Source organism: Diabrotica virgifera, chromosome 6 (assembly GCF_917563875.1).
Source record: "Diabrotica virgifera virgifera chromosome 6, PGI_DIABVI_V3a".
NCBI lineage: Eukaryota > Metazoa > Arthropoda > Insecta > Coleoptera > Chrysomelidae > Diabrotica > Diabrotica virgifera.
Window position 1 is genome coordinate 78029862 of NC_065448.1, and position 13034 is coordinate 78042895.

The window sequence follows — 13034 nt, forward strand, 5'->3', positions numbered from 1 at the left end:
AGTTGCAACTATAAAAGAGCCTTGTTTAATATTTTCCTCGTTTACAGGTTTTAGTGTCGCAGTTTCCTCTAAGAATTCCTCTTCTGCTTCGTCATTTTCCCCTAAAGGCATATCTTCTCCTCGTCACTATCTGATTCATCTTTATTTGACTTTTTCTTGTTTATTGTTTTTGGAGAGGTTTTCTGTTTTCCTTTAATGGACTAAGCCTTTTTGTCTTTAAAGAACTGATGTACATATTCTTCTTTTGTTATTATTTCTGCACTATCAAATCTTCGTTTAACTTTATTTTTTACGCAAGTTTGAACTATCTTTTCCAGTAGCATAATATGCTCAAACTTTCCCTGGTGTTTCTTGCCCAACAGAAAGTTTGGTGATTTGACACCTTTGTAATGGACTGGAGGATTGGCCAGTGATTTGATGCTCTTTTAATAGAGTGATAGATGATGAACCAGCGATCCCTTGCTCTTCTGATGAACGGTTGCAAGTTACTGTCAACCATACCCTGATCAAACTAAGGTAGTAAGTGGTGATAGTGTCACATGTCACACTATACCCATGTTTCACTGTCACAGAAACCCCACATTGTGAAAATCAGTGGGGTTACTGTGACATGCCTAAAAAAATTATAAATTTAGACATTTAGACATATTAAATGAAGACAATTAGGCCTTTAAAATAAGTTTAAATGTTTAAAATAAGTTATGCAATACTATGCAGAGAAAAAAATCATAATTAAATACAAATAATTTTGAAGAAATCCAAAATTTGGACTAATATATCAGAATTTCAAATTTGAATTCAAATACATACATACATAAATAAATACTATGATTTTAACCTAAAAAACAGAAGGGACTGAAACAATTTTTTTTAAATAATCTGTTGAAATGCAATAGAAGTGTAATATAACATCATATATATGTAAAATAAAAGCACAATATAAATTAGTATTTAATGTTGTCACACTAACACCACTGTCACACTAACCCTAGGTGACCCTATATTTATTGTCTCAACTCACATCCCGTATAGTGGAGTCAATGAAGGTTTTCACCTCCGATTTCGTTGAACCTCCATCGATTTTCATGAAAATTGGTAAGTATGTAGAGGATACCTCAAGAAACAAAGGTGACATGGTGCCAACTTGCGCTTTTACCCTGGGGGGGGGGGATGCCACCCCTTCTCGGGGGTGGAAATTATTTTATTAAAAATAATACCACTAATCGATAGAGGGACAAATTATAAGTAAAATTTGTTATATAAAGTTATTTCAATAAATCAATAGTTTTTGAGTTATTAAAGATCAAAAGTTTTGATTTTTCCTGAAAAAAATCCATGTTTTAAAGCAGTTTTTCATAAATAACTCAAAAACCATAAGTTTCTTCAAAAAAGTTGTTATTACCAGAATCGAAGAAAATATAAAAATAAATAAGTTCCTTATTCGAAAAATCCTTTATTACATATACAAAGTGAGTTATATACAATTGAATGTATATTTTTTTTCCGCGAGTACTCAAATCTTAGTATTCAATCTTAAATAACAGGAAAACGATGCACTTTGTTCAATATAGATATTAAACATTTTAATAAAGTACTTAAAGGTAACTATCAAAAAGCTATATAAGAAGTCGATAGCATCAAAATTAAGCAAGTTATGATGGAAATAAGAGGACCCTTTCAAATTTTTTAGGGAAGAATGAAAAATGAAACATACGTCATTTCCACAAAAATTAAAATTTATAGTAACCCATTTAAAACTTTATTTATTCTAACATGAGTAATAACTTCAACAACTTTGACCGGTTTAGAATGCATATTTTTGAAAAAAAATACGATTAAAAAAATAGAATTTTTCAAATTTTCGTGAATTTCATTTTCTTTTGATAATAACTCCAAAAATACTCGATATACTTAAAAAATGGTAGAGAACAAAATTTTAGTTCTAACTTTATTTAAGCTTTTTCTTTTTTTAATATTTTTTTACGACAAAAAATAACCGAGATAGAAACATTTAAAACCTAAATTTTACTGCGAGAACCATGTAACCGGGGCTCTTTCACCTTGTATTTAAAAAAAAATAAAGGATTTAGAAAATTATGTTTAATACATTGTTATAGAACTTTTACTTAGCTTTGTAATGGTTTTTGGATAAATCTCATATTTCAAAATTTAACGGAGTTATTTTAAAAAAACCAATAACATTATCTTCGAAAAAATTTTATAGCGGAGATTTTGTATGTATACAGGTTGTGGGAAGTCCAATTAGTCGTTTGTTGTAGGAGATACGAAAAAAGTTTATTTAGGTGAGATTGGGGCATAGATAATATCAGAATTTAAATACATTTCCAAATATACAGGGCCACCCATATTGACAGGGTGAAACAAAATTATCTTTTGTTTACTGGAACACCCTGTATATTTTTACATTTTTGGATTCTCCTCTATGTTTTATTTCTTAAAATATCAGGTTTTGTGATGTTATACGAAGTAGTTTAAAAGATAATTACGTTTTTATTTTTAAATTTCATAGCAATATTCACCCCCTGTATAATTGTAGTGATTTGACATCAGAAAATCAATTTATATGCAAGTGATTTTTAATATAATCTATTATTGTTAGAAATTATTAATCTAGCAAAACGTTTAATTTTAGCTAATACAGGGTTGGTCGAAACTGAATGAGTGTTTTCTCAAAGTTTGAGAGTATGAGTTTTCTCAAACGGAGCAGCCTGTAATGCCTGTAATGAGCATTGTAATGAAATGCTATTGTATGTCCACAAATCCCTAACTTTATCTCTTTAATTATTTTAAATATTGTAAACGATTAAAAAACAATCAAATTAAATTGAAATGAATAACCAGTGTATATCTTCCACATTTACTTCATATTTAACGTAGCCTGTACCATAACATTGCACAGATTATTATCCCTGTATAGCAACGACATACCATGAATATGAATTCATACTTGAGAAATGACCTATATCCAGTCTCACAAAAAAAGGGATTCCTCAAACATAATGTATATGCAGACAAAATCATCCAAAGTGATTTGCGATATCTAATTAAAGGCCCTACCAAGTTGGTTTTGTTGAATATAGCATGGAAGCACGACGATACTTTAGTGATAAGCGTATTTTTCGTAGTAGCTATAGTATGTTGTTTTATATTATGTATTACCTATATTAAATTAGTTTTAGTATGTTTCGTTTATCTAAAAAAATATAAAGCAAACAAAAATTCTGTTTTTCTTGTAGTTGTTTTTTCGTATAGATATTGTTTTATATTGTAGTAAATTGAATTTAGTTTTAGTATGTTCCGTTTGTTTGTAGAATTATATTTAATTAGATTTGCTTTAATTACTAAAATAAATAAATTTTCAATTATATTTTATGTATTTGTGGAAAAGGAAACCTAGCATTAGCGGTTACATTTCTATAACGGCCAATTGTTTTCTATTTTTAGTGGCCGTTATTGTCAGGTTTTACTGTACCAATAATATTTTATTAAATTATGAAATAGTATTTAAATAAAAAATTTATAAACTTGATAAAAGAAAATTTGCTAAGAATTTACTCCTCTATCTAATTATGGGGTTATTTTTAATAAAATAGTGTTCACCCATGAGAAAGGGTAACATCCACCCCAGGATAAAAGTGCAAGTTGGTACCACATCATTTTTGTGTCTTGAGGTATCCTCTAACTACTTACCAATTTTCATGAAAATTGATGAAGGTTCAACGAAATCAGGGGTGAAAACCTTCAGTGACTGCTTTTTGGAAATATAAAAGATTAATTTTTTTCGTGATTGTCGATTTGCTAATTTTCTGATTTTTGGTTGCTATAAGGTGTAAAAAATTAATAAAAATTATAAATCATGCACATAAATGTAAAAAAATATTTATTTTACTTAATTAAACGAGATTGCTTGAGCCAGAATGCTGAAATCTGCATTTTTATCATTAAAAAAAAGGGGGATTTCACCCCTAAAATGCAGAAAGCGCAACTTGGTGCCATATCACTTTTGTTTTTTGAAGTATCCTCTAACTAATCAACAATTTTCATGAAAATCGATGAAGGTTCAAAGAAATCGTGGGTGAAAACATTCAGTGAATACACTTTCAGAAATATAGAAGAATAAGGTTTTCGTGATTTTCGACTTGTTAATTTTCGGATTTTTGTTTGCTATAAGGTTTGAAAAATTAAAAAAAATGTAATTTATGCACATAAATATAAAAAAAATATTTATTTTTCTTAATTAAACGAGATTACTTGCGCCATAATACGGAAATATGCATTTTTCACAATTTAAAAGTTAGGGGTGTATTACACCCCTAAAATGCAAAAGCGCAAGTTGATGATATATATCTTTTATTTCTTGAGGTATCCTCTAACTACTTACCGATTTTCATGAAAATCGATAAAGGTTCAACAAAATAGGAAGTGAAAACTTACAGTGAATGCACTTTCAGAAATCTAAAAAATAATTTTTAAAAAGGGGTGTATTTCACCCTTAAAATGCAAAAAGCGCAAGTTGGCACTATGTCACCTTTGTTGCTTGAGGTATCCTTTAACCACTCACCAATTTTTATGAAAATCGATGGAGGTTCAACGAAATCTGAGGTAATAACTCATATCCACCTTCATTAACTCCACTAGTATAGGTATAGCATAATTTTGATTTTATGGAAACTATGGAAATTTTATCCCTATATTTATTGTCCCAACTCACATCCCGTATAGGTATAGCATAATTTTGATTTTATGGAAACTATGGAAAGTTTATAGAAAAATTAAAAAAAAACTATTCCACAATATATTTATCTTAATTTTCTTCATTTGCGGCAGCTGTATTAAGAACTTTAAATAAAATCACCAGTTTGGAGACTCAATAAAAAACCAGGTTTTTTTCTTAACCTTGGTTTAAACCAAGGTTCTAAGCACATTGGTTTAAACCTGCCAACCCTGAGTGTTAGAATCAATTTCATCTTCAAAATAGAGGTGACTATTTCTTTAGTTTTTCAATATTCTTTTAAAAATCCTTACTTGTTAATTGCTTTATTTATTCATTAATTAATTAATAGGAATATTTTTCACCCACTATGTATTCAGTGATTATAATAATTTATATACTCTGCAATAAAGAGACTAATAATGGAGAAAAGAGAAAAATTGACAAATTGATTTTAATAACATACTGTTATTATCGGAACGAGCGAACGAGTAGATAAATTTTGAACATCTTTAACAGTTAAAATATATCGAGGGGAGTGCTGAGCGATGGAATAATAAGCAATAAGCGACAAATGTAGATAACCACTGCCGGTAATTTAACAATGGTATTACGTTACCTACTCCTTGTGACAATAAAATATACATATACATACAAAAATGACAATAAAATATACCCTTACGCTAGATCCCGCGTACCAAAAAAAAGTTGATTAATAGCAAGCTGAAAATTTTTTAATAGCTTAGAAAAGGATTTTTAGTCGGACAAACTTTGATGTATGGGAACACTAAAACAGGAAAGTTTTAATTGTGGAACGTGTCACCCTGACCAGTTTATGATATATTAATATTATTTCCAGTACATACTTAACTGTAATAAACCTTTAAAATTTTACTATTTTTTACAGCGCGCAGCGTCTCAAAAACATGGTATCCACTGGTCTGGTGGCAGGGTGTTGCTCTACGTAGCATAGCGCTAAATCAAACGTAGCCGCAGCGTCTATGTAGATTACCCGTTGTTCGCTGTTGAGATCTTCTTCCCCATCACTTTCATCGGAAGGTTTTGAAGGTTTTTCTGTAACCATTTCAATGATTTGCTGATCATCATGTATCACGTGGCCATTATCATCAGCTGGCACCCATTCTTCTACATCTACATCATTGTTATTCACCTCTTCACAGCCTGGAATATTTTGCACAAGGTCCCTTAGCAAATTGGTTTCTTCAGCTTCTAGATCTGGCATTTCTTCGTAAGTAATGCTTGGCCAAATTTGTTTCTAAGAGTTTATCTTAACTAGCTTATTCACAGATTCTTAAGTCTCTGCTACCCAGTAAATGATGCCTTTTATATTTATTTTCTTGAATTTTTCTAACGGTGACAGTAATTTATCTTCATCACTAATTAGTCGGCTCAAGAACTGCTTTCTGTATAACAGTTTCACATGCTGCAAAACGTGCTGATCCATTGCCTGTATCAGAGGGGTAACGTTTGGTGGTAGGAAAACAGCTTCTATATCTCCACAAACAATTTTACCATCTGACAGATGAGACGTTGCATTGTTGATGAGAAGCAGAGCACAGGTTGGTAAGCCTGATGTTTTACAAAAACACTTAACTGCTAGAACGAATTGGTTTTTAAAGCGTTCCATAAAAGATGTGCATTCATCTAAGCTTTTTTGGAATTCCTGTAGTACACAGGTAGAGAATTGATCAAACGTGTCAGATGAATGTATTCTTCTATTATTTAAAGGGTTCATTACTTCATTCTTATTATCATTATCATATCTTATTGCGTTCAAAACGTACTGTACTTTTTTTTTGGAGGTCGTCTGACATATGTCTCCGATGGCACTGCAGCCTCATGGGCTTATTGTGCCAACCATCCTACCTTTTATGTCACCCAATCCACAGCTTGGTTCCACGTACCAAATTGTACATCCCTAGCATGGATTGGGTGGCATATTCTGCTGGACTTAATTTTGGTTGTCCATAAATAGCCTGCCTCTTGTGATCCAAAGCCTCACACTCGTACAGTACATGATATGCTGTTTTAGTTCCCCTATTGCACAGTCTGTAGTTAAGGTTCCCTTTATACAGCCCAATTCTATTCAGGTGTCCTTTCAGGGCACAGTGACCCGTGAGAAGACCTGTAATTATGCGGAGCTGACTCCTATGTAATTTTATTAGTTCCTCAGCTCTCCGTTTTGAGGGTTCCCTTATTAAGGGCCTCCCGTGTCGCTGACCAGGTACGTTTTCCCAGTATTCTTTGTGTTTGTTTTTGACCCATTCCCTGACTTGTCCCCTACTTATTGTTTTAGGTACTCCTAGAGCAGGTTCTGGGCCAAAATATGAAGTTGATGAACCGTTCCTTGCCAGCTCATCTGCTTTCTCATTACCGTCTATCCCGGTGTATCCTGGCACCCAGTATAGAGTTACACTATTTCTTTCGGCCACTTCTTCCAGTTCTTGCCGGCATTCCCATACCAGCCTTGACGTCACTTTCGGGCTCATTAGTGCCTTCAGTGATGCTTGGCTGTCTGTGAGTATATTGATCCGTCTATTTTCATAGGCCCTCAAGTTGTTCATTGTGACACACTGCAGAATTGCGTACATTTCCGCTTGAAACACAGTTGTGTATGTTCCTAGTGAGAAACTGAGTCCTACATTCTCTGTTTCACTAAAAATACCGGCTCCAGTGCCTTCATCGGTTTGTGATCCGTCCGTATACCAGATCGTTCCCCTGATTTTGCTACTGATGCTGTTCCACTCCCTTCGGTCATTGATTTCTATTCCGAAGTTCCTATTAAATGTGTATTTTGGTACCATGTGGTCAGTGTATGTATCAGATATACTTACTCCACCTTGGTTCCAAATCTGATTATGCCCAAGGTTTTCCTTGGTTTTCCTTGCAGCCTGTATGCTCCCATCCTCGCTTCCCCTTTGATAAATATATCAAGAGGGGGTAGGTCTAACAGGTCCCGTTATTCCCAAGCATGCAAGTCTTTGTATCCTGCTTATCTTGTTTATAGCGGTTCTTTGCTGCATCTTTGTCCACCATACCAAGGATGCATATGTTATCATGGGTCTCACTATCATTGTATATGTCCAGTACGCCGTTTTCGGACGTACTGTACTTAATGGTAGACGTATTATTTATGTTATCATTTTTTATTAAAAGAGTGTTTTAAAAAAATCTGTTTAATCCGAAAAATTCGGTAATCCGAAATGGGTTCGGTCCCAATTATTTCGGATTACTGTAACTCCACTGCACTTTGTAGAGACTGGTTTGAACTTCTTGGCTGTTTTTATAACGAGTACAGTATTTTGTAAACAAGAATCGTTCTGGTGTAGTCTATAAATTCGGAAATAGATCATTCTCCTTAAGCCTCGGTTTCCTCTCGAAAGCGGCACCGACAAGCTGCGACCGTAACACTGCGATGAATGACGTCATAAAAAACTGTACCACGCAAAATAATAGCGGTGGTTTCCAAGGATGCGTTGGAAGCCACCGCTTGCTGAGTTTGCACATTCCATTACCGCAGTGAAGAACCTTGAATTGTTCACCATAATCTGACGTACGTAATTCATCGCAGTGTTACGGTCGCAGTTTGTCGGTGCCGCTCTCGGGGAAACCCAGGCTTTAGTCTGATTTAAAAAGGTGACTCTAGAAGCTTCACTGTCATTGTGGAACCTTCATATGCACGACCGTCTTTGCGTCACAAAATTATTGTTGTTCTCGTGTTCATATGCTTATAACGTATGTCGTAAAAGTTTTGGCACGAACTATTTTAACGAATTTTTTTGTTAATGAAGAAATTTATTTAAACACTAACTAGTTGTCATAAATTACAACTTAATGCTTAACTAAACTTTACTATCAAATTATGTGGAGTGGCCTATTCTTCTCTACTAGACGCAAGTTTCTTCTTTGAATGTCTTTCATGAATTCTTGGGCGGACTTCAGATCAATTTCTGTTAGTTGTTCGTAAATTCGCCGTCTTAATTGTTCATCTTGGGCTTCCCAGCCTCCATGATAATCTTTCGTAGACAGTAAAGCCCAAAAATCCTTTATTGGGCGAGCCTGGGGCAGGTTTATTATCGTTTTAGGGAACAAAGGGTATTTAATATTGTAGAAGCCAATTTTGGGTATCTCTTGAGTAATGGTGTGATGCTAGGTCTGAAGGATTTACGCTTGAAAGTATTTGGGGCACTTATGACTCTTTCGATATTTAGGACCATTCCTATTCAATTCCAACGATATGGTACTCTTAGAACATCTGTATAGATAAGCCGATCTTCTAGTTTCCATTCCAAGCTGGTATTTTTGCTCTTCTCACTAATGGCTCTGACTTCTGTGTAGTAAATGCACTTGGTCTTCTACATTTTGGTAGATTTAGCCATGGCGTTCTCTGCTCGCACTTTGTTACTATGTTATAAATGGTTCTGTGTGAATTGTTTTCATTCTGAAAAATTTGACAGATTTCAGCTTTGAGTACCCGCCCAACCAACTTGTAGATAGTTTTTCTTATTTCTAATTGATACTACATCTTAAAGCGAAAAAAGCGAATAAATAAATTTTAACTGACAGTAGATAATGTAAACAATCTTTTGTTTCCAAAGGCAACTTGATATTATTTGGTTTTTGTTAAAATTAAAGCCAATGAATTAATTTTGTGCAATTTTTTGTTTATTGTGAATTAACTTTTAGGACATACGTTATTAAATGCATTAAGGTACATATTAAAATACAAGAGGGCTGACTACTACACATACAGAAGACAGAAATGCAGGTTTCTCAAACATATTTATATCCTTGAGTACACTTCTTCTTCTTCAGCTTTAAGTAATGCAACTTTGGACATAGGGCCTCCTCCAATTGAATCCAGTGTTTTTTTATTTTGCGCCACTTGCTCCTAGTTCAAGGGTACAGGCAAAGAAGGTGCTGTCAAAATAATAAGTTTCGAGAAAAATTGTTTTAGAGGTTAAGACTCTCTGATGTTTGTAATTATTTATGCACTGACGAAAACTGGTTTATTTACTAAATTTGCTGGAATTACAGTGATGGCATCAGTTTACGACGTCTGCGTGTACACAACATGATATAGCACTTTTTTCGCCTGGACCGCGCGGACTTGCCACCTTCTTAGCCTGACTAGCGAAATTAAAATATGTTGTTTTTCCTGACTGAACACGTTCATAGCGGTGATTGATTTATAGAATGGTAGTCGAGATCGCTGGCTAGCAGAGGGGACCAGAAACTAATTTTCTGAAAAAATTGACATATCCACCTTCTTTGTCTGTACCTACCCTTCAGTTGTGTCCTCCAATCTTCTTAATGTTATCAGCCCATCTCACGTGTGGCCTTCCTCTTCTCCTTCGTAACCATGGTCTCCATTGTTGTATTTCGTGATTTTATCTTGTATCCTTCAGTCGAGCATTGTGTCCATTTTAATTTGGCAGCATGTTCTACGTTTTTTTACTTTGGTTTTATGTACACTTCAGCTGAGTAAAATTCAAGAGCGTTTAATTAACGTTTATATTGATTATTTCTTTGTTTTTACTTACATTTTCCCTTTTACTCCAATATTTATATTACAATCAGTTTGTTTTTTAGATTTTCTCCAAGACAACAAAATGGAAATCATGGAGGCACTAATTGAACATTCATCTCACAAAACAAATTATATGAATCTACATGCTAAAGAAAAAACATTAACTAAACATATGGAAGTGGTATCTGGAAAAAGACCTTACAAATGTGAAATTTGTTTTAAGCAGTTTACTAGATCAAGTTCTTTGAAAACACATTTGAGAATACACACTGGAGAAAAACCTTACAAGTGTGAAATTTGTTTTAAGCGATTTAATCGATCGAGTGATTTGAAAACACATATGAGAGTACACACTGGAGAAAAACCTTACAAGTGTGAAATTTGTTTTAAGCAGTTTACTACATCAAGTTCTTTGAAAACACATTTGAGAATACACACTGGAGAGAAACCTTACAAGTCTGAGATTTGTTTTGAGCAGTGTTCTCAGAAAATTAACTTGGAAAATCATTTGATAGTGCACACAGAAGAAAAACCTTATAAGTGTGAAATTTGTTTTAAGGGATTCATTCGAGCAAGTGATTTTAAAAGACATTTGAGATTGCATACTGGAGAAAAACCACACAAATGTGAAATTTGTTTTAAGCGATTTCATCAATCGAGTGATTTGAAAACACATATGAGAGTACACACTGGAGAAAAACCACACAAATGTGAAATTTGTTTTAAGCGATTTAATCGATCGAGTGATTTGAAAACACATATGAGAGTACACACTGGAGAAAAACCTTACAAGTGTGAAATTTGTTTTAAGCAATTTATTCAATCAAGTGATTTGAAAAAACATTTGAGAGTACACACAGGAGAAAAACCACACAAATGTGAAATTTGTTTTAAGCGATTTAATCGATCGAGTGATTTGAAAACACATATTAGAGTACACACTGGAGAAAAACCTTACAAGTGTGAAATTTGTTTTAAGCAATTTATTCAATCAAGGGATTTGAAAAGACATATGAGAGTACACACTGGAGAAATGCCTTACAAGTGTGAAACCTGTTTTAAGCAGTTTTCTCAGAAAATTAACTTGGAAAATCATTTGATAGTGCACACAGAAGAAAAACCTTATACACCGAGAGAAAAAAATTCTTGACATAAAGAAACTTTATTAATATTTAAGAAAGATCGACTTGGCATATTGCCTAAGAAATATATCTTTGTATGTAAGATATAATTTTCTAAAATATTTCAAATACATTTTAATTAACCCAAAGAAATATATCTTAAAACATGATTGAACTATCACTTTCTTGCAAACTGCAAATCCATTTGTCAGAAAGAAATTATACTTGTCATAAGAATATATTTTCTTGGCATTACAAAACTCTTCTTTCTGAGAAATAATATTTCTTAGTAAGGAATATTGTTATCTTACCATTATTAATTAATGTATTTAATGTTAAGAAATATATTTCGCAGAAATAATTGTATATTTAGAATTAAGTTACATTTCTTAAAAATAAAGTGATATTACATACGGCGAAGTAAATCATTCTGTTAAGGTAAAATTATTCTTTATTATATAATAAAAAGAGGATATAAAACGTTAGATATTAATACATACAAATAATTTCTTCACTCTTAAACCACTGGCTTCTATACAATAATAAAAGGATGGGGAGGCAAATCCAACTTCCTTAATTTTTCCTTATTTTTGTTAATAGCACTTTGTATATCAGCAATTACCTAAAACAAACCCGTTATGTAGAAAGAGTAAACTTATTTTAAAAACAAATTTATAAGGATATAAGTACATACTTATTTTGACAAAAGGAAATACAAAAAAAAAACAAATACACGGGCCCACATAAAAACTATTATATTAATTTTTTGGTATAAGAACGGTAGGTATCAGTAACAGTAGTTCAAACATGGCTTTATTTATCCTACTATCTTTGTTAATTTTTTTCTTTTTGTATATGAAATATTAATTATTTATCTGTATAATATTAAGTCACACAATAGACATTGTTTAGCTAAAACAAGAAGAAAAATACAACCAATGTAAAACATTTAAGCAGACATACAGGCTGGTTCATCTTATTCGCCTCGTTGTCTGTACGGAAAACCACTTGATATTTAAAAAAAAAATTTTCACAGTAATATACAGGGCCATTAATACTACAATCTAAAAATAATGTGAATTATACAGGGTGCTTCAAAAAAGAGTGGTATATCAAAGTTATATTTTTTCTTATGGAATGCCCTATATATGATGACATTATTGAATTGACCTTAAAAAATAAGCTATACTTTCATAAGGGTTCCCTATACCTAAATACAGGGTGTTTTGATTTATTTCGATTTTTATGAAAATATAAGGTTTTAGAAAAAAATTAATATCTATGAATCTAAAAATCAGTAACAAATGTTTTCTTGGATCTTAATAATAGACTATTTAGCATACTTAAACATATGCTTACTGTAACAAAATTTCTTATAGGGTGGTCAAAATATGAGATTGTTCAATTAACAAATTTAAGCTGTAATAACTTACTTATTTTAAATAGAACACCCTGTATCTTAGTAGTCTATCGCGTAGAAAATTTACTTAGCTTTTAATTTATACTAGAGTTTTCTATACCTATCTTTTACAGGGTGGTTAAAATATTAGATTGTTCTATTAACAAATTCAAGCTGTAATAACTTACTTATTTTAAATGGAACACCCTGTATCTTATTAATCTATCGCGT

General features: G+C 32.5%; 1 protein-coding gene across 1 annotated transcript in view; it reads left to right on the top strand.

Moving 5' to 3' along the window:
• Positions 1-12431, top strand: part of LOC126886451 (putative zinc finger protein 66) — a 43197-nt gene extending 30766 nt beyond the window's left edge. Inside the window, exon 2 of the mRNA XM_050653393.1 lies at positions 10346-12431. Coding sequence (XP_050509350.1) covers positions 10346-11433 — 1088 coding nt within the window. The 3' untranslated portion in view covers positions 11434-12431. The remainder of the gene's footprint in view (positions 1-10345) is intronic.
• Positions 12432-13034: the final 603 nt, after the last annotated feature.